At 42.2% G+C, this 24621-nt stretch overlaps 1 protein-coding gene across 2 annotated transcripts in view; it reads left to right on the top strand.

Moving 5' to 3' along the window:
* The window catches only part of LOC148017722 (RNI-like superfamily protein), a 195190-nt gene that overhangs the window by 39564 nt on the left and 131005 nt on the right, over positions 1-24621 (top strand). For both annotated transcript variants that reach the window (XM_087662246.1, XM_087662247.1), the window contains exons 5-6: positions 11603-11708; positions 18647-18689. In XM_087662246.1, the coding sequence (XP_087518372.1) occupies positions 11603-11708; positions 18647-18689 (149 nt within the window). The remainder of the gene's footprint in view (positions 1-11602; positions 11709-18646; positions 18690-24621) is intronic.

The raw sequence follows: 24621 nt of genomic DNA on the forward strand, positions 1-24621 counted from the left end.
ACTCTCCATTCAAAAAGTAATCTCGTTTTTGCAGATTTCAGGTATTTCAGCTTGCTGCCCACACCCTGGATGCGGAGGACATCATGGTCCAAGCTGGCCATTGCTGTCTATAATAGTCTGGTGTATGTTTTCAGCCTACCACACATTGTTCGGTGCTGATTTCAGCATATAGATTGCTACTGTTGGTTTTTCCTGCGTTTTTAGTCTTTCTCTCTTCTCACATGCGTTTTTAGTGTTTCTCTCTCCTGCACTGTTGTCTACATCAGATCTAGCCTTCCTTGGCTGCGTTTTCCCACAAAGATTCTCCTCATCAGAGAAGACAAAGACCGGTGGCGGGTTCAGCATCAACATTTGATTTCTCTATCATTTTTGCTACGCATTGGGAGATATAATTTTTCTCCCTCCCTCCCACCCTTCCTTTTCCAGGTTTCCACACTGGTACCATGGCGTCTCAACCGACAGATTGTCCTTCTATTAGGTGCTACTATTGCAGTATGAACGGTCATCCCACCGAAGATTACTGACTTCAACCTTTGCTTCCCATCCCTCTGGAGTACATGCACCTTCCACCAAGTACTCCTTGTGCCACCTCTCCTTTTTGGACCACAGAGATTGTTCTGCATCGGCTATTGGAGTATTATGCTCAAGGCAATGAGCCGCACCTACTGCGCACTAAGCCCTTTCGAGCAGACGAAGGCTCTTAAGACCTTACGAGGCGATAAGCCCTCTTGAAGACCACCCCACAGCGCGAAGGTTTTCCCCACCCACTTCTGAGTACAGTGGCTTTCACGGCCCACATCTCCTCCACAGTCCACTCTCCTGAGAGCCTACGACTGTCCCCCACCCTTGGCTCATCCCGAGTCTCCTTCTTTCCCACCCTTTTCCACTTAGGTTCAAGAGGCCACTTCTGGGTGCTTTTCAGCTTTTTCTTTCGAGCCCAGATATCTTCTTTGGCACGACTGGCGGCTTCCCTCGTCATCAGATGCTTTGCAGTCCGTGAGTCATGAATGGTTGGATTTCCTTTCTCTCTCAGACTGGGATTTTCTTATTTCACCCTTAGAAGGGGCTTTTAATTCTTCTTTGGCTTCAGAGGGGGCTCCTACTTCTACTCCTTCCTATTCAGAGAGGGACCCTATGTGACATGAAGTTCTTCACACACCACCACCTTTCACTTTTGAGGAGTGGCTCTCCTTTGAGGAATCATTTTCTCTACTCATACTTAAGATCTAGAGGATCTACCTAGATCGGGGGCCTTGGATCTTCAACAACGGCTTGGTGACTAGGCCTTCGTATTCCTTCCAACATGGAGACTCGGAGCTAGTGGCTTCTCTCCCGAGATTGAGTTTCGGTTTCTACAGCTCATTCAATCTCTTGACTATCTTCAAAGGTCTCCTTTCAAGTTGTATTCTCAGATTACAAGGTGGATCTTCTTTGTCCCTTGGTCAACATGGAGCCAACTCCCGAGATCGAGTATGGGCATATTCTTATGGTTCTTGGCACCACACAAAGTCCGACATTCCTTCTATGCATTGTATGTTTTCATCATCTTTGTATTAGGGTGCTTGGGCAAGTGAACAATCTCCCCACGAGGGACACTGTCCAAGTGGCACTTGTTGCTTGAGCATTCTTCAGCATGTAGCATTGTATCTCCACCTCACTCTTCTCTTGTTCCCCTTTTTGGGTCTAAGAGGGGGTGTTGAGAAACCCTTCACCCTTTACCCTTCCTATGCATTGTATATTTTCATCATCTTTGTACTAGGGTGCTTAGGTAAGTGAACAATCTCCCCACGAGGGACACTGTCCAAGTGGCACCAACTGCTTGAGCATTCTTCAGCATGTAGCATTGTATCTCCACCTCACTCTTCTCGTATCCCTTTTTGGGCCTAAGAGGGGGTGTTGAGAAACCCTTCACCCTTCACCCTTTCTATGTATTGTATGTTTTTATCATCTTTGTACTAGGGTGCTTGGACAAGTGAACAATCTCCCCACGAGGGACACTGTCCAAGTGGCACCTGCTGGTTGAGCATTCTTCAACATGTAGCTGTAGCATTGTATCTCCACCTCACTCTTCTCTTGTTCCTCTTTTTGGGCCTAAGAGGAGGTGTTGAGAAACCCTTCATCCTTCACCCGCAGTTTGCGTTTTTGCGTTTTGCGTTTAGGATTTCCAGCCTAAAAAAGGGGCGCCACCCTAGACTAACTGTGCCTATTATAGGCCACTCTCTCATTTATTCCTCATGGCTGATTCATTCAGTCCGTCACCTCTTCTCTCCAGCCTCTCCACTATCCTCACACCCCTTCAGGAGGACGTTGCGGTTCATGGTTTGTGATTGTCTTCATCATCTTCCTTGTGCTATGGCACCCTTGTTCCCTTGTATCACATTCACTCCATGATTTAGATCTTCATCATTCCATTCATCAGAGTCTCTTCTCTCTTCTCTTCTCTTCTCCATGTTTGTCAAGTTCACTCCGTGTTCCTCCCCGCAAACACTACTATCTCGCTGGTACGCCATCTTTTGACAATTTATGTGTTGCGGCATTGGTGATAGGATGGTCATGTGTACTACATTAGAGGTATGGTTGACAGACTTTGAGAGCTGCTATGATCTTCTCTATCATGAGGAGTTGGCACGATCGACATTGACTTGGTGGTGGCTTGATCACCCATTGCTTGGGTATCCATGGTTCTATGTTGTATGGACTATGATGAGTCATTTATCATTGTATCATTGTATTGTATCAAATCACCCATGATCTGAGAGAGGGTGTTAGCATAGTATGCCAACTCATGTGCGAGTTTGAACATGTATTGTGGGCTGGGCACATTATGTAGATATTTTAGGCATTTTTATCGTGTAGCATTTTATGCTTTATAGCATTTATTGTTGCTAGTTGGCGAGCATTAATGCCGGCCGACTTGACATATTTTATGGCATTATTCATGCCTATATATTTTGGGCTTCTTCTCAGTCAGTTAGTTCACCACCTGGAGGTCCTGTGGAGAGAGGAGCAGGTAACAATGCCCACACAGCTAGTGACTCACTATTGTATACGAGAGTCTCGTGTTTGATATATGGATTTTATTTCTTTAGCATACATCTAAGTTTTCATCTGTATTGTGTTGTTCAGTGTTCTTTTTTCCCCTTTCTCTGTTGTCTTGTATTCAACAATTTATTATAGCATATGTTTTCGTTTCCATTGCTGCTCCACTTTTGACAAAGCCTACCTCTATCTCCACTTTGTCACTAGCTATTACCATGGAGTCTATGTTCTCATCAGGTGGAGGACCCTTGTTTCATTGTCTTGTTATTTGAGGATCCTTGGCTCATCTAAAGCGATGCATGGAGTCATATGACTCTTCAAGGTGATTTGTTGCATGATCTTCGTTTGCTAGAGGGTATCGTCACTTTTGGTGACATCACTTCGGTGCCTATTAGTAGTGTTGGTAGTTTGCCGCTATTGCTTGACCATTCATTGAGCTTTGTTTCAGAAATCCTACATGTTTCGGACTTGGGCTTCCCACTCCTCTCAATTTATGGCCTTACTAGATTCGAAACCCAAGTTGTCTTCACCGAGCATGCCGTCTTTGTTGAGGAATCTTCTACAGGAGCCAATCTTGTAACGGGTTGGTAGAAGACGGGGCTATATATGCTCCATTTCCATTTTGTTGCGTAGGGCTCATTTATCCCACAAGTTCTATCCCATCCCCCACCATCTCCTGTGGTGGTTTCCTCATATCTCCCATCCCTTTTAGAGGGGAACGATATCTGCGATGTGGTTGTGGATTCCTTGGCCCCTTGTGTTTTAGAGGGGGATGGGGAGCTTCTTTAGGGATTATTGTCTACTTCTTTCATGTAGTGACCTCTTTTCTTTGTCATCGAGCCACCATCCCCTATTGCTTGGCCCTTGGTCCTTGTTGTTTCTATGTAGGTTATGGTGCCTTCGATAGCTTCTTGTTATCATCTCACAGTTGGGTCAGAGACTTGGATCACACAATCTCAATTGGAGTTTTCAGGAGTGATCCATTCGAGACCTCTCCGTTTCCCTTGGCATGTGTTTGTTGGATTAGAGTTTTTTCTGGAGAGGGTCTTGTTTCTTAGCTGGTATTCCTCATCAACGGACTTCATTGACATTGTCACTTTTCTTGCCACCCTTAGATCTCTTCTTTGACCTTTTGCCACAACCAAGATTTGCAAGGGGATCTTAACAGACGTGTGTCTTGTATCATCATCTCCTACCTATGAGTCTCAGTTTGAGTTAGAGAAGGACATAAGAAGCTCTAACATTATCTTTATCTATCATTTTATGTGCTTTAGACACTTAAGATGGAGGGCACATTAGTGCATTTCTTTTTGGGCATTGTTGGCTGTCTTGGGCACCCACATTATTGGCGATGCCACTTTAATACTAGTTGTGGCCCTAGTTTGCCTACATTGGCACATAGAGCTGTGTGTTGGGGTTGATCTTTGCAGCCTTGTATCTTTTAGCCATTGCTGTTAGATTTTTTCTTCTCTCACTTGCGCTTTGTTTTTGTCTTCTCTTCGTGTTTACTTTCCTTTCCGTTGTGCACTCTCATAGTTTTGCATTGATTAGACATGGCCGATGGCCATTGATCCCACTACCAAACTATCTAAGGATCCCTATGGGCAGCCCTTTGATGAGCACACATGTAGATCTATTGTAGAGAAATTACTTTGGTTGATTCATACTAGTCCAATTTTAGCTTACTTGGTATCATTGCTTAGTTATTATTTCAATGTGCCTAAAATGTCACATTAAATAGCTTGTTTGTGTGCGTTGAGATATGTTCGATGTATTGATTTCTATGGATTAACTTATGGTCATGGTTTGGATTTGTAGGATTATACAATTTCGATTGGGCACCAGATCTTGACATTCAGCTTTCCACAACAGATACCTCTTCTCTTTGGGTATGGCTTCCATTTCCTAGCCCAACTATCAAAAGGAGATGGTGGCAACTTTCATGGCTGAGGCAATGCATTAGCCCCCATTGATGGTATCATAGAGGTTGTGTTCCTAAGGAACTTATCGGTGGCATGTTACTTCCCATGTGCCACTCTAATAGGTATCTTTTGTGACAATGAAAGTGCTATTGCACTAGCTAGTAAATCCATCAGTAGTTTGCGGACAAGGCATGTTGGCATGCATGACTACACCATCCACCTAGAGTTTGTGCCTTCATTGGACAAATTTGTAGATATATTGACTAAGCTCATGCTGATCTTACAATATCTCATAGTGATAGGAAACAGCCGGAACGGCCCTCCGGCATGTGGAATCGCCGTCCCCGGAATGTATCCGTCATGGACCGCGTTTCCAAATGATGGAACGTTCCCTGTCCCGTTTCAGACAGGGAACGCAGCAGGGACCCTGTCTGAAATGGGGCAGGGAACGCCACATGGCAGGCAAAACTTACCTGCGCCCGGTCGCCCGCATTCTGCTTTCGCCTGCGCTTCGCATTCTACTCCCGCCCAGACTCCCGCCTGCATCTTGCATCCTGCTCTTCACGTTCTACTCCCGCCTGCATCCTGCTCTCGGGACCCGCCTGCATCTTGCCCTCAGCGGCCAGCCACCTTCATTCTCTTCCTTCTTCTTCTTTCTTCTCTTCCTTCTCTTCCCTCTCTTTCTTCTTCTTCTTTCTCTTCTTTCTCTTCCCACCTCCAACCTCTTCCTTCTCTTCCTTCTTCTTCTTTCTCTTCTTTCTCTTCTTTCTCTTTCTTCTCTTTCTTCTCTTCTTCCTTCTACCTTCTCTTCACTTCTCCCTTCTCTTCTTCCTTCTTCCTTGAACCTTCTTCCTTCTCTTCCTTCTTCTCCTCTTCTCTTGAGTCTTCCTTCTAAGTTCTTTTCCAAGTTCCAAGTTCTCCTCTTTTCTTCTTCTTCTCCCTTCTCTCCCTTTCCCTTCTCTCCCTTTTCCTTCTCTCTCGACTCTTGAGTGAGTCTTGACTCTTGAGCCTTCTCCCTTCTCTCGACCCTTCAATTTTCAGCCTTCAATTTTTCCTTCTCTCGACTCTTGAACCTTCAATTTTCAGCCTGAAATCATAAATGGCTTCATCTTCCCGCCCCGCTCGTCGGGTTGGTGGTCGAGGAAGAAGGTCTGATGATTGGTCATGGTGGGAAGAAGTAAATGCTGACCGCCCTTTGAGTGGTGGAGGATCTTGACCATGGACTTGCAAGCTTTGCCCATACAAGCGAACTAGTGGAGTAAACAAGGTAATCCATTGAGCTGAGCATTTGTATTTCAAATTTTTATTGATTTTAATTTTTCAAAGTTACTTAAATATTACAATATGGACTACCAATTGCCACTTGTTCCATTTTAATATTTATGCATAATCAGGTCCGAGCTCATCTCCTACATGAGCCAAATTCAAAGGTGCAGTTTTGTCCAAATGTGACCTTGGAGAAGCAAAGGGAGCTTCGTGACCGTGTAGCAGGTCAACAAGCTTATCTTGCATCTAGACCACGACGTGTTGCAATTGACCTTGCAACTTTTGTGACACCATCCCCATCAGATGTATCTAGAGCAGGGTCAGTATCAGGAAGTGCTACCTCCACACCTACTGCAGGCATTGCATCGGCCATGGCATCAACAACGCCACATGTTGCACGTAGACAAAGCATACTTGATGCTAGTTGGGATCCCAAGAAGAAGGAAGAGGTGGATACATCAGTGGCACACTTTTTTTATCATGACCACATTCAATTTCGTGCAGCCAGGTCAGAGTATTTTAAATTGATGTGCAAGAAGATTAGTGAGTATGGCCCTTCGTATGTACCTCCATCATCAGAGACCTTACGCACCACTTTGCTCGACAAGGAAAAGCGCCTTGTTGAGCAAGCAGCAGTGACTAGAAAGAGCATGTGGGCTAAAAAAGGAGTTTCCTTGATTGCTGATGGTTGGAGTGATACAGGCAAGCGATCCATTCATGGTATGGTTGCTTATTCTCGTGGAGAAATGTATTTCATATCTTCACATGATGCATCGGGGACAGGAAAGTCAGCAGATGTACTTGCAGCAGAGTGGGTTACAGGTGTTGAGCTTATTGGCCCAGAGCATGTTGTGGGATTTGTTGCAGATGGAGAGCCTGCAAATAGGGCAGCAGGTGCTATTATTCAGGGATATGACAGTGCATCAGTCACAACATTCTTTTTACTATCAATGCGTACAATATGAAAATGAAAGATAGAGAGAAAATGACTGGTGGTCATAGATTTGGGATCCGTCTTTGGTGGACGTCCCACTCCGACATTGCTATGCCCTTGAGCACACTGTACACTCATACGTTCATTTACAGCATTCATTCACTTCAGAATTGTGTTCTCTCTCTCCCTTCTTCTGTTTGTGTTTGAGTTTCTATGTTTGAGTTTTGAGTTTTGAGTTTTGCGTTTCTGTGTTTGAGTTTTGAGTTTTGCGTTTAGGTTTTGAGTTTTGCCCTCTGTGTCTGTCTCTTTGTGTTTCTGTTGTGGTCGTACACTCTGTGTGTCCTCAGTGCAAACCGTAGCAGTTTTCTTCACACCATGTGTAACGCAACAGTTGACACTCAAACTCATAAAATGTGGGCATCTGAGATTGTAAAATCACTTGCTGTACAAAATGGAAATATTTTCTAAGTAGCTTGTTAAGCAACAGGATAACTTGATCGTCAGAGGACTTAGGAGCCCTAGTGGTTGTGGGAACTCGACGAGGACTTAGGAACCCCTTGTTGGGAGTTATCCCGGGGTCTGATTGTTTGATTTGGGCTATGTGGCTCTTGCCTTAGATCAACACTCATCATCACAACTCAAACTCATAAAATGTGGATATCTGAGATTGTGAAATCACTTGCTGCACAAAATGGAAATATTTTCTAGATAGCTTGTTAAGCAACAGGGTAACTTGATTGTCAGAGGACTTAGGAGCCCTAGTGGTTGGGAACTCGGCGAGGAATTAGGAGCCCCTTGTTAGGGGTTACCCAGGGGTCTGATTCTTTGATTTGGGCTATGTGGCTCTTGCCTTAGATCAACACTCATCATCACAATGGCCAGCCTTTTGACAATGTTGACAATACCTATTTTTTAAAGGTACATTCTATCATCCTGGTTTAAGTATGGATTGATTTTTTCCCTGGGATTCACTAGTCCTAGTTTGATTTTGATTTTGATTTGGGTTTTGTGTGCCCTTGCCTTGTTGCTGTGTTATGAAATCGATTGGACAACCATGTGTAACGCAATAGTTAACACTCAAACTCATAAAATGTGGGCATCTGAGATTGTGAAATCACTTGTTGCACAAAATGGAAATATTTTCTAGGTAGCTTGTTAAGCAACAGAGTAACCTAATCGTCAAAGGACTTAGGAGCCCCAGTGGTTGGGAACTCGGCGAGGAGACGTCGATACTCGGCCAACTTGACTTTTAAGTCATCCTTGTCGGTGATTTTGAAATTTTTGGAGCTCATGATCCAAATTGTTGCGACGGGTCCTATCCCGGAGCCGCATATGGTCAATCAAGTGTTCACAACTCTCGGATGCTAGGTTGAAATGCTGAAGTTGAGAGTGAAACTCAGGCAACAAGCCTTGCATAAGCTTGACAATAGCGGAGGTGTTATGAGCCTTCCATGAGAGGACAACCTCGTACGGAATAAGTATAGGATCAGGTTGAGGTTCCAACCCTTGTACTAAATCCCATGGTTTTGAGAGTCTAAGACATGCCTCATCAAATTTGACAAAGTGGTGTAGTTGGATCCATTGAAACGAGTCTTATCATTAAATGCATGCTTGGCAGATGAAGAACTAGAACCATGAGATGTCTGGGAAGATGGATAGATGGAATAAGATGGTAGTGGTGGTGGATAAAAAGTAGAAGGGGGTAAAGATGGACATGCAAAAATACGTTGCTCATGCTTAATGAGTGCCAATTGCTACGGAGGTACCGAAATCGACATAGGTCTATATGATACTGTAGGTGGAAGTGGAGGCATTGGGACACGATAGCCTTTAACCAAATGTTGGTTGGGGCACTTAATGTGCAGAACCCCCCGGTGTGGTGTGTGGTGGATAATGTGGTGGACTTAATGGAAGTGGAAAGGAAGGTGCATCGGAAGATGAGGGAGGGATGGGTGGCAGCTGAATTGGATTTGTGATGAATGTTATTGTGGAAAACATTGTAGGTTTCTTTTGCCCATTAAATGCACTAGATGAAGATGCACCTACTCCATATTGACCATGAGAAATAAAATCATTTGAAGGAAAAGGAAGGGTAGGAATACATACAAGTTTTTCTTTTAGCTTCTTACCTAGTTTTGAGTTCATGAAGGAATACTTATCTTCCTCATTACTCATAACCAAAGTTTGTTGTGAAGAGCTTCTTTTTGATGAGCATCCGATTCAACAGAAAATACAAAATTAGTTGGCATAGAATCTGAATTAATAGGGTTCATACTTGGCATTGGAGAAAAGAAGTACTGCGGAAGTGATATGTAATTTGAGCCATGTTTCACTTGCAGATAGCTAGTCTGTAGTGGAGATTTTGAAGTTCGTGCAAGATTATTAGTTATGTATACCGAATCTAAAGGAGAAAACTGAAGTTTACCATCAATCTCCTGCTAAGCCCTTTGCATAAAGATGAGATCATACTTAGCGGCAGAAATTTGATATGGTTTGTGGACTCTATGGTAGTCTGATGGTTCTCCGCCCATGTCAGATTAGGCAGTAGCAAGTTGGGATGCCCATTCTTGATCGTTTCGGTCCATGTTTGGTTGTGGAGATTGGAGCGATGTTGTGAATGTGTTCGGTGTCATCTGTCCCTTCTATTGTTCCTGCTTTTGTGAATGAGCTTTCCGATCAAAGGCCAAGGTTTCTCAGAGAGTACCTAGCTCTCTGATACCATGTGAAGAAATGCTCTAAACACAAAAAAGCATGAAACCAATCGTATGACAAAGCATAGATTGATAAAATTAGAACATAGTTAGGGGGTTGGGGTTAGGGTAGCTTAGAGATAGTGAACACAATGAATAATAAAGTGAATAAATGATGAATATGCAGTGTTCATGTAGCAAACACACTATGCAATGAATACCGAACCTCGAATTCTCGTATTTTTGGGATCAAGGTAGAGGTTATAAGCTCTAGAGTGTGTCGTACTCCAAATGGATCCTGAATCACAGCAAAGGCAGCCACTAAGTGTCAAACACCAGTAAACACAGCCAAGGAAGGCTAGATCTGATGCCGACAGTAGTGCAGCAGAGAGAAAGACTGAAAACGCAGGTACCTGAGGAGAGAGAAACTAGGTGACAACTGTAAGATGCAAACACAAATGTTAGAGGTCGGGTAGCAGCCAGAAACTGCAAACGCAGCATTTAGAGGAGAGAGAAAAGACAACATCTAGTAGTAGGCGACAACTCCTAGTTATAGGTGGCAACTCCTAGTAGTAGGCGATAGCTCCCTAGGCGTGGCGACAACAACAACCATGTGCAGAATGTTGGAATCAAGTGTCGGATAATAGTAAGTGGCTTGTGGAAGCTTTGACTGCGATGTCCTTCATGAATAGGGTGTGGGTAGCAGAGTTATGGTTCGTGAAACCTGCAAAAACGAGATTAAGGGAGAGTGGTGGGCTGCATGCCTATTTATAGAAACTTTTGGGCACCCAAATTAGGGTTTTGTATGTGGGACATAGTAACTCTTTAGGATCACGTATCTTTTTAAAAGAAAAGGTTTTCTTCATTAATTAAGCATGTTTTGGGTCTGTTTAAGTTAGACTAATGCATTTTTAGCTCAATAGGGGAACTGCAACATTGGGGGGAGTAGAAAAGTGGGTTTTGGGGGGGAGGGAGTGGGAACATTGGTGGGGAAAAATTGTGGGGGTTGGGGCGGGGGGGGGGGAAGGGGGGGAAGCAACGGAGAAAATGGGCTGAAAAAGAAGCAGAAAGTAGAGTGTGGAAAGGTAGAAAGAGGGGCCAACAAGGGACGTGGCGAGTAGGACAGGTGGGGAGTAGACGATGCCGAGTAGTACGATGATCGGGGGGTAGCAACTCTTCAATCCTTAACTAGTGCTTGGATGATTGTAAGATCATGATTCTTGGTATGATGTAAGCATGTCACTTCCATTGCAAGCTAAACATATTCACACTTTCAAATTTTATCAATGATATTAATTATGCCAACAAAGTTTATCATGTGATGCAACTAACTTTGTTGCTACTACCTACTTGAACTTTAGAACTATATTGACTGCATAGAATCTTGCTCAATTTGAGTGGCACTTAGGCACTAAAATTGTGTTCTAATGTAATACGGTCTCAATACCTTTGTCATAAAGACTATTCATGATGTAGCAAAGATGCTTGGATCTAGGACATAGAACTTTGAAAAATTAGGATCCACGTTGACAACAAGCAGGGAAATAGATCTACCTTCTCCTTGTTCCATGATGAAGTTATATTCAATTCCATATTGCTCTTTTTCTTTGTATATTTAATACAATTCACGAAGGGAAAAACACTGAAGTACACTCAAGTGGTTTCTAACATCTTGTTTTTCAATGAGTTCTATATTTCATTCCATGTTGATTGTGAGTGATTGACTTGAAATGTGTTTCTATGGTAAACAGATTATCTCTTGCAACAAGTTGGATTCAAAGTTTGTGGCAGTAACCCTTCTCTTCCTTGTGTCTACAACTTGAAATATGTTTGTCAGCAATTTGGGAAACATATAAGGCAAGTTGATCAATACTAGCAGGCAAAAATGACACCTGCTATTCTCGCATATTTTTGTATTTGTAATTTGTGATGAGGTTTCGAAGTGGTAAACAAATGTGCCATAAGTGTTTTTCCATTTACATTTTTGAAGCTTGTGGCAAAACAAGTGTAGGTTGTTCTTTCAAAATGGAATCTACAACTACCATGGTTGAGGCTTTCTTGTCAATGCCTCTCTCATCTCCATAGCTACTTTTCACTCGAAAGGTGTAAAACATGATAAGTTCCCAAATTGTGTAACACAAACACATAAAATAAAAGAAAATAAACCTAGGGGAAAAAACCTCTTGTAAGGAGCGTAAAAAGTGCCCTAGTGTTCTACAGAGGATCACCGACACCCCTTTGTGAGCGTAGGCACGAGTCAAACCCAACAAACCCCCTTGGAGTGAAGAGTGATCAATATACAAGGGTCATCCACCAAAGGAGATCAAATTTAAAACATATGGAATGCTTCAAATTTGTCACGAGGAAGAGCTTTGGTGAGGATGTTTGCCAAATTATTGGTAGTAGGACAGTAGACAAGGCTGATATTACCTGCATGTAGCCTCTCTCTAACAAAGTGATAGTAGATCTCTATGTGTTTCGTGCATGCATGAAACATTGGGTTCCGTGCCACTACAATGGTACTCTGACTGTCAGTGAACAAAGAAGTAGGTTCGGTGACAAATATATCTAAATCAGCTAACAAGCGTCTAAGCCATACGCATTCAACTGTGGTAGTGAAAGCTGCCTTGTATTCAGTTTCACATGAGGATGTGGCAACAGTGGATTGTTTCTTGCTAAGCCAAGAGATGCAAGATGAGCCAAGAAAGAAAATATTACCACTACTGGGGTGATGAGAATCAAAATCACCAGGCTAATCTGAATCACTGTAAGCATGTAGTTGTAGTGGTCCCCCTGTTTCTTGCTACTTTGTGAAACAGTCGAAGTCCTAGAGCGCTGCATAGCATTTTTAGCTCGGTTGTCCTTGCCGTAAAGGCCTGCTCAGAAGCTATAACATCCACCCCATTGTTCTTTCTCGTTTGGTCTTCCTCTAAGAGTAAACTGACTAGCGTAAGGAAAGTAAGTGGCTGTGGGGAAAGCCTCATAGTGAGGTTCAAGGCCGTATAAAAGGCTAAATACGAGGGCGGCAATGAATTCAAAGTAGTAGATATCAATTGTGCATTTGAGTAATACTCATTTACATTCATAAGCTGCTCATGCAAGTCCTGAATTTTATTTGGATGATCCTGCAAAGAATCACCCTCATCCATCTTCACAATCTCAAGCGCTTTCTTCAAGAAAGAGAGGTGTGCCTCATTCTTTCTAGCAAACATTCGCTCTAGGGTTAGCTATGCTTCTCGTGAAGAAGCTGTAGATCGAATGTGTGGGATGATGGAATGCTGAACTGCCAATGCAATCAGCAACCATGCATGAGCATCCCGTGTGTCCCATGCCTTTTGTGCTGTTGATCTTTGGGGAAGTGGCTGAGTTGGAGCGGGCTGAAAAAGCTGAGTGGGCCGAATTGCTCACTGTCGATATCCTTTTGGAGGAGGTGTAGTAGGAGCCACAACTCTAGGCCTAACTTTTTCACCGCTGACATAATCTCAAAGATTCTTTGCAATCAACACATTTTTATCATAAATGACTGACTATAGAGAATAGTTGTTGCTATCCAACCTATCCTCCTTGGACACATGTGGGTAGATCACCTCCCTGATTTGCCATGATAAATGTCACTGATCAAGGAGCAAAAGAGCAATACTTCAAGTTGGACCAACCTAGAAATCTCAGAATTTCCAGAAATTACAACAAGCACTTTGCTGTAAATAGCAAATTTAATCACACTTTGTCAAAAATTGTCTGAAATACATGCTGTCCAAGGCATAAATAGTGCTCAATAGTACTGAAAACGCAAAAGCCCCAAAATTTCTTGTCCGAAAATGCACAAATTCATTCTATTGTAGACTGTCACTGATATACATTTGCAATCTCTGAGCTGTCATCAAAAGCCCCTAATTTTTGACCCAAAATTTCACAAAATCTTTGCAAGAAATGTGTCTCAGACACTTGCAAGAGCAGAGAGATGTTGCTCGAGCACAAGCCCTTTCTTGTAAATGAAACCTGAATTAAAAAATGAGAAGAAATTTTCTTTTACCTTCGATCAGGTAGTTGGAGGTCGAGTTGGAGTGATGGGTGGCGGCTAATAGAGGGCTGGCTCAGGGAGAGGTGCTCAGTCATACTCCAGGCTGTAGAAGTTAAGTGGTTCCATTTATTGTTGTTCTTCCATTCCCACTTATGGATCGATTTGTCACAGGGTGAGGTAGTTCTGCTCTCTATAGAGCCTTCGCAAGCCTGTCCATGATAATGAAGAAGGCGAGATAATGACTGCAGCCTCCCGAACTTCATGCTTTATGAAATATGACATCCAGCATCTAGCAAAGCAGCTCACGGTAGTTGAGATCCTTGGGGATATATGACAAAGCATGTAGTAAATCTAGATACAGTCTGAACACCTGAGGTACAGGATGCCGTTGAGTGCATGGTATAGTGAGCTGTCTCTCCTGGCTCCCTCCTAATTCTGTGCTGTCTTCTCAGCAGTGAAGCTTCCTGCAATCCTTGTCATGCAAAGGTCCTCCTCATCTCCACTTTTAGTTCTTCTTGTTCACATCCTTGCTTTTTTTAGTCAATCACCTCATTCATGCCATCAGCTTTTCTTCTCTCTCCCTTTGCAATCATATGGTGATGTCAAAACAATAAAGCTGCCGTCCCTCCCTAAGTCACATCTAACACAAGATCTCAAATCATATACAAGATCTCAAACCATGACAGCTTGAAAAACATGGGGAGGACATGGCTTCCAGAGTTTGACTCACACAAGTGCACTGAAAACAAGGAGAGTTCCACCCCTCTCTTGACTTTATCAACCCAATAGATGGAGTAGCAAACAATGATTGCCATCTTTATTCTTGCTAATTGCCCTTTACCCTTCCTTCATCCATAATTTTTTAGGAGCAAATGCACAGCACTATGACAGTGGTCTGGACCAAGGCAAGGAATCCATGGTCACATATGCTCACGAGCATTGTTGTCAGGATGGTCACATATGCTACTGTGAGGCATTGTCGATAGACATAGAAAGTTGATGTGTTTCTTCTTTCTTTTGAAGAGCTCGTACAATCAACATTGAGATCATGCTCTCTTTGAGGCCAAGGCTAGAGAAGGCTATGTGTAACCAGCCTTCCTCCTCGGATAGGCTGGTAAACCCCTGATTACAACTTAATTACGGCAGCAAACAATTAAAGCGAATCTGAAAATACAAATTTACCTACTGATCTTGGACAATGCACACCCGATTAGCCCTAGAATTGGCGGCCCTTTCAGTATTTCTTTAGCTTTATTGAAGAAGAAGTTGATTTACAAAGGGATTCTCCCAATCCCTTTCAGTATTTCAACTCCCCTTGCTGTCCAAAGTGACCGGCAAGTCTTCAATCTATTTTGTCCCTTGATTTAGACACTTAATTGGCCTTCACCCGCTTTGATGGAGATGGAAAATGCCCCAAATTCAATTATTTGCTAGTCCTTCCACTTGAATAGGCTAAAAACAGCTTCAACCTTGTTGAATCCAAGGCTTGGAGCTTCCAATTTTTGGCACGCTCCCCGAGGCTGTTGCTAAATCCTAATTTTTGTTGCAGATTAGGTTTTACAGCAAGGAAATCTGCAATTTCTCAGCCTCCAAGGGTCCAAATGCTAAGATCTTCGGAGCAAGGCTGTGAAATGGTTGGGAGATGAGAGGGAAAGCTGTAGAGAGAGAAAATTCAGAGTTTTGTTGCGAAGAATGACTGAAAATCAGTCAAATGTAGCTGCTGCCCTGCCACAACAGCTTGTAGATGCAAAGAACTGAAGAAAATTAGTCATTTACTGTTGCTGCGTTGTCTCAAGAGCTTGTAGATGCTGTCACCTGTTGTTGATTGGTCTTCTCTTGTCCTTGGCTGCCTTAGAAGGTCCTCCAATGGCTGCAAATCAGACTAGCAGCCTCTCTTCCCTCTCTCTTGCAGGCCGAATACACTAAAAATGTTTTTCTTCTTGTATGGGCATTTTTGACAAGTGGTAGTCTTCCCAAATGGTTTTTCCAGCCTTATCCATAATTAAATATTAATTTTCAGTCTTTAAATAATGAAAATTAATCTAATAATTATTTTGGTGCTCTAAAAATTAATTTGACTGGCCGATAATTAAATTGGCTTGGCAACTTCCATTCTCGAGTGTCTCTGCGCCATCTTTGACCATCAAATTGGCATTAGGTACCATTAAACACCGCGTCTCTAGTGTCACTAATTGACACTTATGGCCAAATGAATGACCTAGGCCAACAATTGACAGCAGATACCACTAAGTATTTGTGCAACATAACTTATAGAAACTTTTGTCTTTGACATCCCATGATTTTCTTGAGTCGCGGGTTGGTAAATTTACTTTAACCCTAGTTGCACCTCACATGTGCAACATTTACTTAATCATGTGATTAAAAATTAATCCAAATGTTAAGTGAGGTTTCAAAAATACATGTCCTCATGACACTATGGATTTGGGAAAAATTCATAGCAAGTCATGCAAATTCTTGAGCAATTGATAACTGTGGAAACCAGAGGCTTTTTTTTTTGGCAGCCAAAATTTAGGTTTTTCCCCAAAATAGCAGACATTGGTTTGAAATCGGGATTCCATGACATCGGGCAACATTGACAGGCATTCCATCAACATCGGGTGGCATAGACAGCAATTGGATCACAATGGCCGCAAATTTTCCCATCAGCCCTTTCTAAAAATTGGGGTCTTTTCCAAAATTTGTTGAGCTTTGAGTTTTCCCTCTATGACATTGTCTTGGCACTTTCTGGTTTTCAGCTTTCAAAATTTGGGGCTTTTGCTCCCAATCTCTTGGATTGTCTTTCGAGGTTAATGATGTCAACCTTGGGTCCATTGGAGCTGATGAGGCCAACATTGGAGTGGAATTGTGCCAGTAAGGATTTTATTTCCAGCCATTTGAGTAAATTACCTGCTGCTGCTATTTCGTTGTGGAGATTTACAGGCTTCAGCCACTTCATTATTGTGCCATTCATGTGCTTCAACATTAAAAACACCGGTTAAATACATGAATTTGTATCTCCAATTTGTGCATACTCTCTCTCTTTCTATCTCAACAATTCAAGGAGAAAGGCAGTGTACAATTCGACCTTGATGTACATTTGATGGGTTATTTGGGCTTGCATTGGCATTTATTAGGCTGCCTTTTAGTTGGGGTGGGCATTCCATTTATGGGTGCCCTCATTTATGGCCAACTGCACATTCTTTGCCACCAACCACTGGCTGACCTGCCATGGGGTAGCATGCCATCATGGCCTATATGCGTGTGCTCATCTCCACTCTCTATTGCACTCTTGCAGGCCTGCATCTTATGGAGAGAGGAAGACTCGAGGCACTCATCTGGTTGGCCATTTACATGTTTGGTTCGTACTTATTGATCTCATGCTTTGGTATATGGATTCCATGGCCTGGTTCTTCATTTTCTTAGTTCATAAGTTCTTCCTTCTCTTGTTCATTTCATTCAGTGTGAAGCAGTTATTTTTTATTGCTTCCATTGTGTATCTCATGCTCACCTAAAATTGCATCTCAAATAATATAGTGGAGAACAATGTAATTTAAGTATAGTAACGATTGAGGAGTGCCAAGGGGGGTGCCTTTATACTGCTACAATTGTAAAAGGTAGGCAAAAGGTGTTCTCTATGATATTCAAGAAGGTTGGCTATGATTGTTTCCCTAGAGGAGCCCCTAAACTACTTTAATAAGCAAAAATTAATATTTTTGATGTCTACAACACCTTTTTTCATGTCCATTGTGATATATAATGCAAAGTATGTAGACCAAATGTGCAGCCTAGGTGTCAGACAAGTACATGAAGATAGAGCATGGCAGTGTTGGGACTTTCTAGTTGACTGTTAATGCAAGCTATATTTAATCAAAGGATCATTGTTCTCATTTGGATGCATGGAGATTTGCTTCTCAGCTTTGAGCCATCTTCCCCTTTTTAATGCTCATCAAGACATTTTCCAGGCCAGAATGATTCTTTTCTACTAACAGATAATTGTTTGGGGGAGGATGCAGCTTATTAGAGGTCATTGAGAAACCTACTAGTGATCATGTTTTTGACATTAATTGTTTTTGTTCTTTATGTCCAAAAATGAAATATAATTGATGAAAAAGGCGTGGGGAAGTGGAAAAATGAGATTTTTAAACAATTTGTCTCTTTGTAGTTGGATCCCCCAAATTTTGAAATTCTCCAAACTCAACTTGAGTGTCTAGGTCAGGATAGGCTACTCGAGAGCTAAAGTCCTAAGCTAGTTAGAATGTGCTGATGCACAATGTTGATAATGTGTGCATATTGCATCAAGATGTGTTTATGAGCTATGATCCTTCTTCCTCTTTTAAATGCTCATCAATACATTTTGTAGCTTAGAGTGATTCTTACCAGTAACAGATAACTAGTGGAGCGAGCATGCAGCTTGTTAGAGGTCATTGAGAAAGTTACTAGTGATGCCTTTATGTCCAAAATATTGTCTTTTAGGCTACTCTAGATTCTAAGCTAAGTTAGAATGTGCGAGTTAGCTAGTTAGAATGTGCTGGTGTACAATGTTGATAATGTGTGCATATGACTTTTTTTTCTCTTAAAGTGGTGTTTTGTAATGTATTAGATTGTTCTTTTTCCTACTGAAGTAAGGGAAGTTTTTACTTTTCAAGATGAAATTTAATCTTGTATTCCATCCATTGTTTGGCATCATATTTTTCCCTTTTGGATGACTGGAGTATATTCTTGGTAAAGACCTGCCCTGACATAACAACTTATAGAGTTCAATAAATTCTTATAGGTACCTGCGATTACGAGGTGTCCTTTGTACAAAGGAGCTCAGTGTAAGATTTAAGTTTTGCTCTCCTTTATTGCATGCTTGTATGATGAATGAACTGCATGTCTTTGTTTTATTAATGTAAGAATGCAAATTTTTTTTGGACCAAAGGCCTTAATATTGGTACTTGAACATCATGCACTGAGGCTCTTGTCCTATACATAAGGCTTCTTGAAAATCATGCTTGTAATTATCAGTGAACATGCTGTATGCCTCTGGCCTTTTGTTGGTCCTTTCCTCCTGTTCTCTCCCCCTCCCACATCCTCTTGCACATCAGACATAGATGACTCTTCCATCCCAATGAAAGCAGCTGAGAATGAGGCATAGAATTTTGAGAACCAGTTCACATCCGTGAATCATGACTAGGGCACATGGTAAGTGAGATGAGGGATAGTCAACCATAGACGTGATGGCTTCGGACAGGACCAATTTGTGGCAGTCCTTGATAATGTGCAGGTATGCCTGGTTCGTGATGTTTCCACTGGGTCCCATGTGCCGAAAAGGCACCTTCCCTCTTGCAAGTCAAGTCCTGTCTTTTAAGTCAAGTTTTGGAAGGGTTTTCAAAATTGTGTAAGTCTGATCCTAACCTACATGATCTGTGTCATAGCAGAGAGTGACCTATTTGACTGTATGCCTTCTCAGTAGAATGCCACATCTTCCTTTTTTGCTAGTATATCCAAAAGGCATGACCATTATCTGTGGAAGACTTCAGCAAGTTAGAGCCTTGAAATCAGCATATCTTTGGTGTGTGGTTTGAAAAGATGTTTACTGTCCCCCTCTATTGATACTAAGAAATGGGAAAGCAGTTAATGGCTTTCTTATCATACTCATGTTGGTAAAGTTCTTGTAACAGTTGGAAGAGCAAAGTTAGCATATTGTCCTATGCTCCACTAGATATAGGGATAGGATCTGCCAAAGTAGATGCATGAGGAGAGTCCATTGGTATATGATTATACTGATTTTTATGATTGATATGTCTTGTGTGGCTATGAAGTCTTCTGTGCTGGGATTACCCATTAATGACAAAGTCCATTCATCATTTTAGTCAGGGCGATCTTACTTGAGCTTGCCCTACTATTGAGGAATCAGGATGCTTATTAAAATTGTGATGATATTGCTTTGGATGATGTGTTGTTTGATAGAAGTTACGGCATGCATTTTTGGCACTGTGCCTGTAAGTCCTAACCTGTGACCATATTGGATCTGGTGAGGATGGGTTCAATGCAATTTGAGGGCGGACAGTGTGGATAATATTAGTGGAATACAATGTGTTGGAAATACCTTTGAATAACTAAGAGTCAGAACTTATAAAATGCATGCATGAACACATGTGCACATTGATGATGAATATTTATAGAAGGAATTGCATTATTAAGAACAATAGCTTTTTCATATACAATAATAAATGGCATTTTGTCCATAGAAGCCCCTGGGAAGTAGCTTTTCTAAACATACAAGGATAGAAGATTAGAACTGGGCAACTAATTCTTATTATGGGTGTCAATGTGAGAAGCCAATTGTTATCCATGTCCCATCTACAACGAATCTAGCAAAGCCTACCCAAATGACGTATAGTCTCTTGAGTTATTACCATAGTATCATAAGTTTTAGTCATGTTTTTTTATAATGCTGATCCAACCAAAGATTGAAAAAATAAACTAATAATTAAGTTAAGAATTCAGCCTAGAGTTGCTACCCAATCCCTAGGGAGGTTGCACAAAGAGGCTGCAGTTAAGAATTCAGCCTAGAGTCACTACGAATCACTACGAATCCATAAGGAGGTTGCATGTTCACGGACTTGGAGCCTGATTTAGTGAAAGGGGCAAGTTGCAGGCTTGCTTGTGTGCAGGGGGTCTCTCTATTGCTTTGTCCTGAGATCTACAGTTTATGGCCAGTTTGAAGTGCTCTTGCAGCCAACCTAGTCTTGGAGATGGAAATCTTTGTCCTACATGGGGCTATCTCATGTTTTGCTGATCATTTTCATTTCTGAACTCCAGACAAGAGAGAGGAGAGTCACAAGGTTGAGTTTCATTTCAGAATGATTGGATTTCAGTCTGTTATTGATGCACATCTTCTGAGAAGGGGCTCTTGCCCACTCTCCATCTATGCACCCTATTTTGGAGAACCTTCATCATGGAGTCCATGGTTTCAGGATTGAGAGGGGGCTTTTTTAGAGATTCATTCAGTTTTGTAAATTTGCATCTGCATGTGTTTTTGGGGAGCATTCTGTGTTACAAAATGTTATTGAGAGGTGATGTCAAGATATTGTCCAGCTCTATTTTGGACATGCACATATTTTGTTTGGGCACCTTAGTTTCCAGCCACCTTTGTCTTGGGTAGCACACTATGTCCGTCTGTGTATGCTATTAGATGAGAAGAGTTATTCACGTCCTCCTGATATATTCATCTCAGTATTAAAGTGAGTAATTCTCCCTCTAGTTTGAGTTCTTGCCCACATCAATGAGTTGTCAGTGTGTAACAGTTTGTTGCATAGCGACTGTGACATGGGATGGGGACAGAGATAGGAATTGCTTTCCCCTATGAGACTGGGATGGCGGTACAGGGATGGGGACAGAGATAGGAATTGCTTTCCCCTATGAGACTGGGATGGCGGTACAGGGATGGGATGGGATTGGGACAGGAAGCTAGAAATGGCCATTCATATACTTTAGTTTGTTGCTTTTTCAGCTCTCATCGTGTTATTATATGCTTTCATCATTAGTATTAACATGGTAATTCTCTCCTCCATTTTAAGTTCTTGCCTACAGAAATGAGTTGTCAAAGAGTGAGTGTAAAAGTTTGTTGCATAGCATTGTAGTATGGGTTTTGGGGATGGGGATGGGGATGGGGGGGCGTCGGTGACAACAAAAATGTCCACCCCTTGTTTCTTTGTGTGTGTGCGCATGCGCATGCAAGAACAGTGTGGAATTGGTTGATAGCCACAGCCAATCATCTATAAAGCTGTCTGGTTCTAGAGCTGGCCATAGGTATAACAAGCATTGTTCAACACTACGGTGTTTGATTATGGGATCTTTGCGAATACAGATAAACATTTTATGGGAGCTGAGCAAAACATTTGAATCTGTCAGAGAGGTATGTTTGGTACAAGGTACAAGGGCTTTGGGCTAGAGACCCAAACATTATATGTAGTTTTGGGAAAGTGAGTTTCCCAATGTGGTTACACTCTGCTATAGTGGCTCTTGTATGCACACTGATCTATAGGTTCTACCTAGGTCGGGTCTTTGGATGTTTTTGCTACAACTTGGTGGCTTTGCCTTTGCATTCTATTGGGAAAAAAAGGTCCTTTATTCACCTCCGTGTATTGTACACGTGTATTATTATGTTGTATGCGTGAATGCACCCTTACGAGCCCTAAGTATAAATACATTTTTTTCATTGTGTACCAACATATTTGTTGGTACACCCAAATCAGATCATACTCTCATTGTGGCTCTCACTCACTTGAACACTTCTCTTGTGCAAATCTTCACGCTTCCTCTATCCACACTCACAACAACTGGTATCAGAACATAGGTTTTGCACATTTCCCAAGACCAGTAGGTAGCAGTCGGACTAGCTGCCAGATTAGTTGCCGACCAGGCAGACTTAGGCAACTCTTGCAGTTCTTGTGTGACCAAGCGAGAGGTGAGTCGAGGCAAACAGCCCAGGCGACATGCAGGTAGCCAGGGGCAGGTCGACGGGTGGACCAGTGTGGACCACTACTCGTGACTGGGCGACGGGGTCCAACGGGGACCAACGGGCAGGCAACAAGAGATGCGGGCTGCGTGGATGCGATGGGACCGGCAGGTCAATGCCTCCCCTGGTGGCTTTGCCTTTGCATTCTGTTGGGATGTAAAGGTCCTTTATTCACCTCCGTGTATTGTACACCTGTATGTTTATGTTGTACATGTGAATGCACCCTTACAAGCCCTAAGTATAAATGCATTTTATTCTTTGTGTACCAACATATTTGTTGGTACACCCAAATCAGATCGTACTCTCTTTGTCACTCTCATTCACCTGCACACTTCTGTGCAAATCTTCATGCTTTCTCTATGTGCACTCACAACAAGTGGTATCAGAACACAGGTTGTGCACGCTTCTTGAGACCAATAGGTAGCAGTCGGACTAGTTGCCGACCACGCAGACTAAGGCGACTCTTGTAGTTCCTGCGTGACCAAGCGACAGGCGAGTCGCAGGTGAACAACCCAGGTGACATGCAGGCAGCCAGCAGCAGGTTGACGGGTGGACGTGTGTCAAACTTTGTCGTGACTGGGCGATGGGGTCGAGCGGGGACCAATGGGCAGGCGATAGGAGATGCGGGCGGCACGGACGCGACACGACTCCCCTCCAAATTTTTTAAATCAGGAAATTCAGTTCATTTTTATTTCTCCCCTTCCGCTCGTTCACATGCATAAGCACAAATCATAAATTTGCGTAAATGTGCTTTGGGAAATTTGGGGCTTTTCCCAGATTTGATGTTATTTATGCTTGAGCGTGACATTTGTGACAAAAATTACAGACATTGTGCATCTTGACCTTAATTAAATTGGGGATTTTACCAAATTTGTTGAGATTTTACTCATTGGAGTAAAATTTCTTGACATTGGATCCAGAAAAGTTAGGGCTTTTCATGTATTGATGAAATTTTGTTGAGCTCAGTTAGATTGGTTGACATTAACACATTGTTGGACCTGGAAATTTGGGGCTTTGATTTTGGTAAATTTCTGCAATATTTGCCCGTGTGGTGGCTGGTTTATGTGAAAAGAGCAGAGGTTTATTGCTGGTTGGGCAAGAACAATAGTGTATTTGCTGGTTTAGCTTGTGCTTTTGCAGTTCAGTGCATTTACTCGTGTTCGTGATAAAAATGACTGCAACTTCTTCCAGTTCAGACTTTAAGAGTTTGATGGAAATCAAATGGTTTGGTTGTCAGGGCTTTGCCCTTTGGAAAGTCCGTATGCAGGGCGTATTGTTCTTAAAGGATTGTAAGGATGCTTTGTAGGAAGATAAACCCGCACAAATGTTTGATGCAGATTGGGCCAGAGCTAACAAAAGGGTTGTGGCTGTTAAAATACGCGGGATCTAGAGCATGGCTATGCGGCTTGTAAGCATAGACTAAACTCATGATGACATTGACTGAAGACCACAACTGTTACACAAGTGAATTAGGTTCCAAGATGGAAGCTTGGACTTATAAACACAAACATGTGTAAGACTGATAAGTACAAGACTGACACTAACCGATGAAGAAAAGCATCATCATGTATTCATTCATCTATCAAAAGTGGTAGTCAAGTACAATGCTTTATAGTTGCTGGATGGGTACAATTTTTCCTTTCTGTGCATATAGGATTCTTGCAACTTGTATTTCTTCATCCCAAATTGCGTCATATAAAGAGGCTACATTAGGTGTGATTGCTAATATCTCAACAGTTCTCCTCAATCACGACCAGAAAGTACAAAGTGTGTAGAGGCTTTAGTGAAAGTAACACTTGTAAAGTGTAAAGTAACATCTGTAAAGTGTGGGCATATCATAAACATGGCAAAACACTAGGGGCTATCATAGAAAAGGCTAAGTGTGGGTACCACAAACATGATGGTCATCTAGAGATTGTAGCAGGGGCCTTACAGAGCCTGTAGTACAAGGCTACATGAGGAGTTTACGAGCTTATGATAACGACATTTGGGCTAGGCAATACAAGGCTAAAAAAGTTAGTAAAAAATATAATCAAGGACCGTGAGGCCCTTGCGGTTTTTTGCATTTCTTTTGACATAGATATTTGATTCATTGCAGTTCTTCTTGTCTAGCTTCCTGTACTTGTACTTCACTTTATTTGTCACTTCAAAGTCTTCATGATTTTTCTGCTTCTTCTTCTTATTCTTGTTCTTTTGGTTCTCTTGATCTACTTTTTCATTGACTTTGCTTGCAATAGTTGCAT

This window comes from Lygodium microphyllum, chromosome 21 (genome assembly GCF_053477565.2).
Source record: "Lygodium microphyllum isolate KBCC chromosome 21, Lygodium_microphyllum_v1.1.10, whole genome shotgun sequence".
Taxonomy (NCBI): Eukaryota; Viridiplantae; Streptophyta; class Polypodiopsida; order Schizaeales; family Lygodiaceae; genus Lygodium; species Lygodium microphyllum.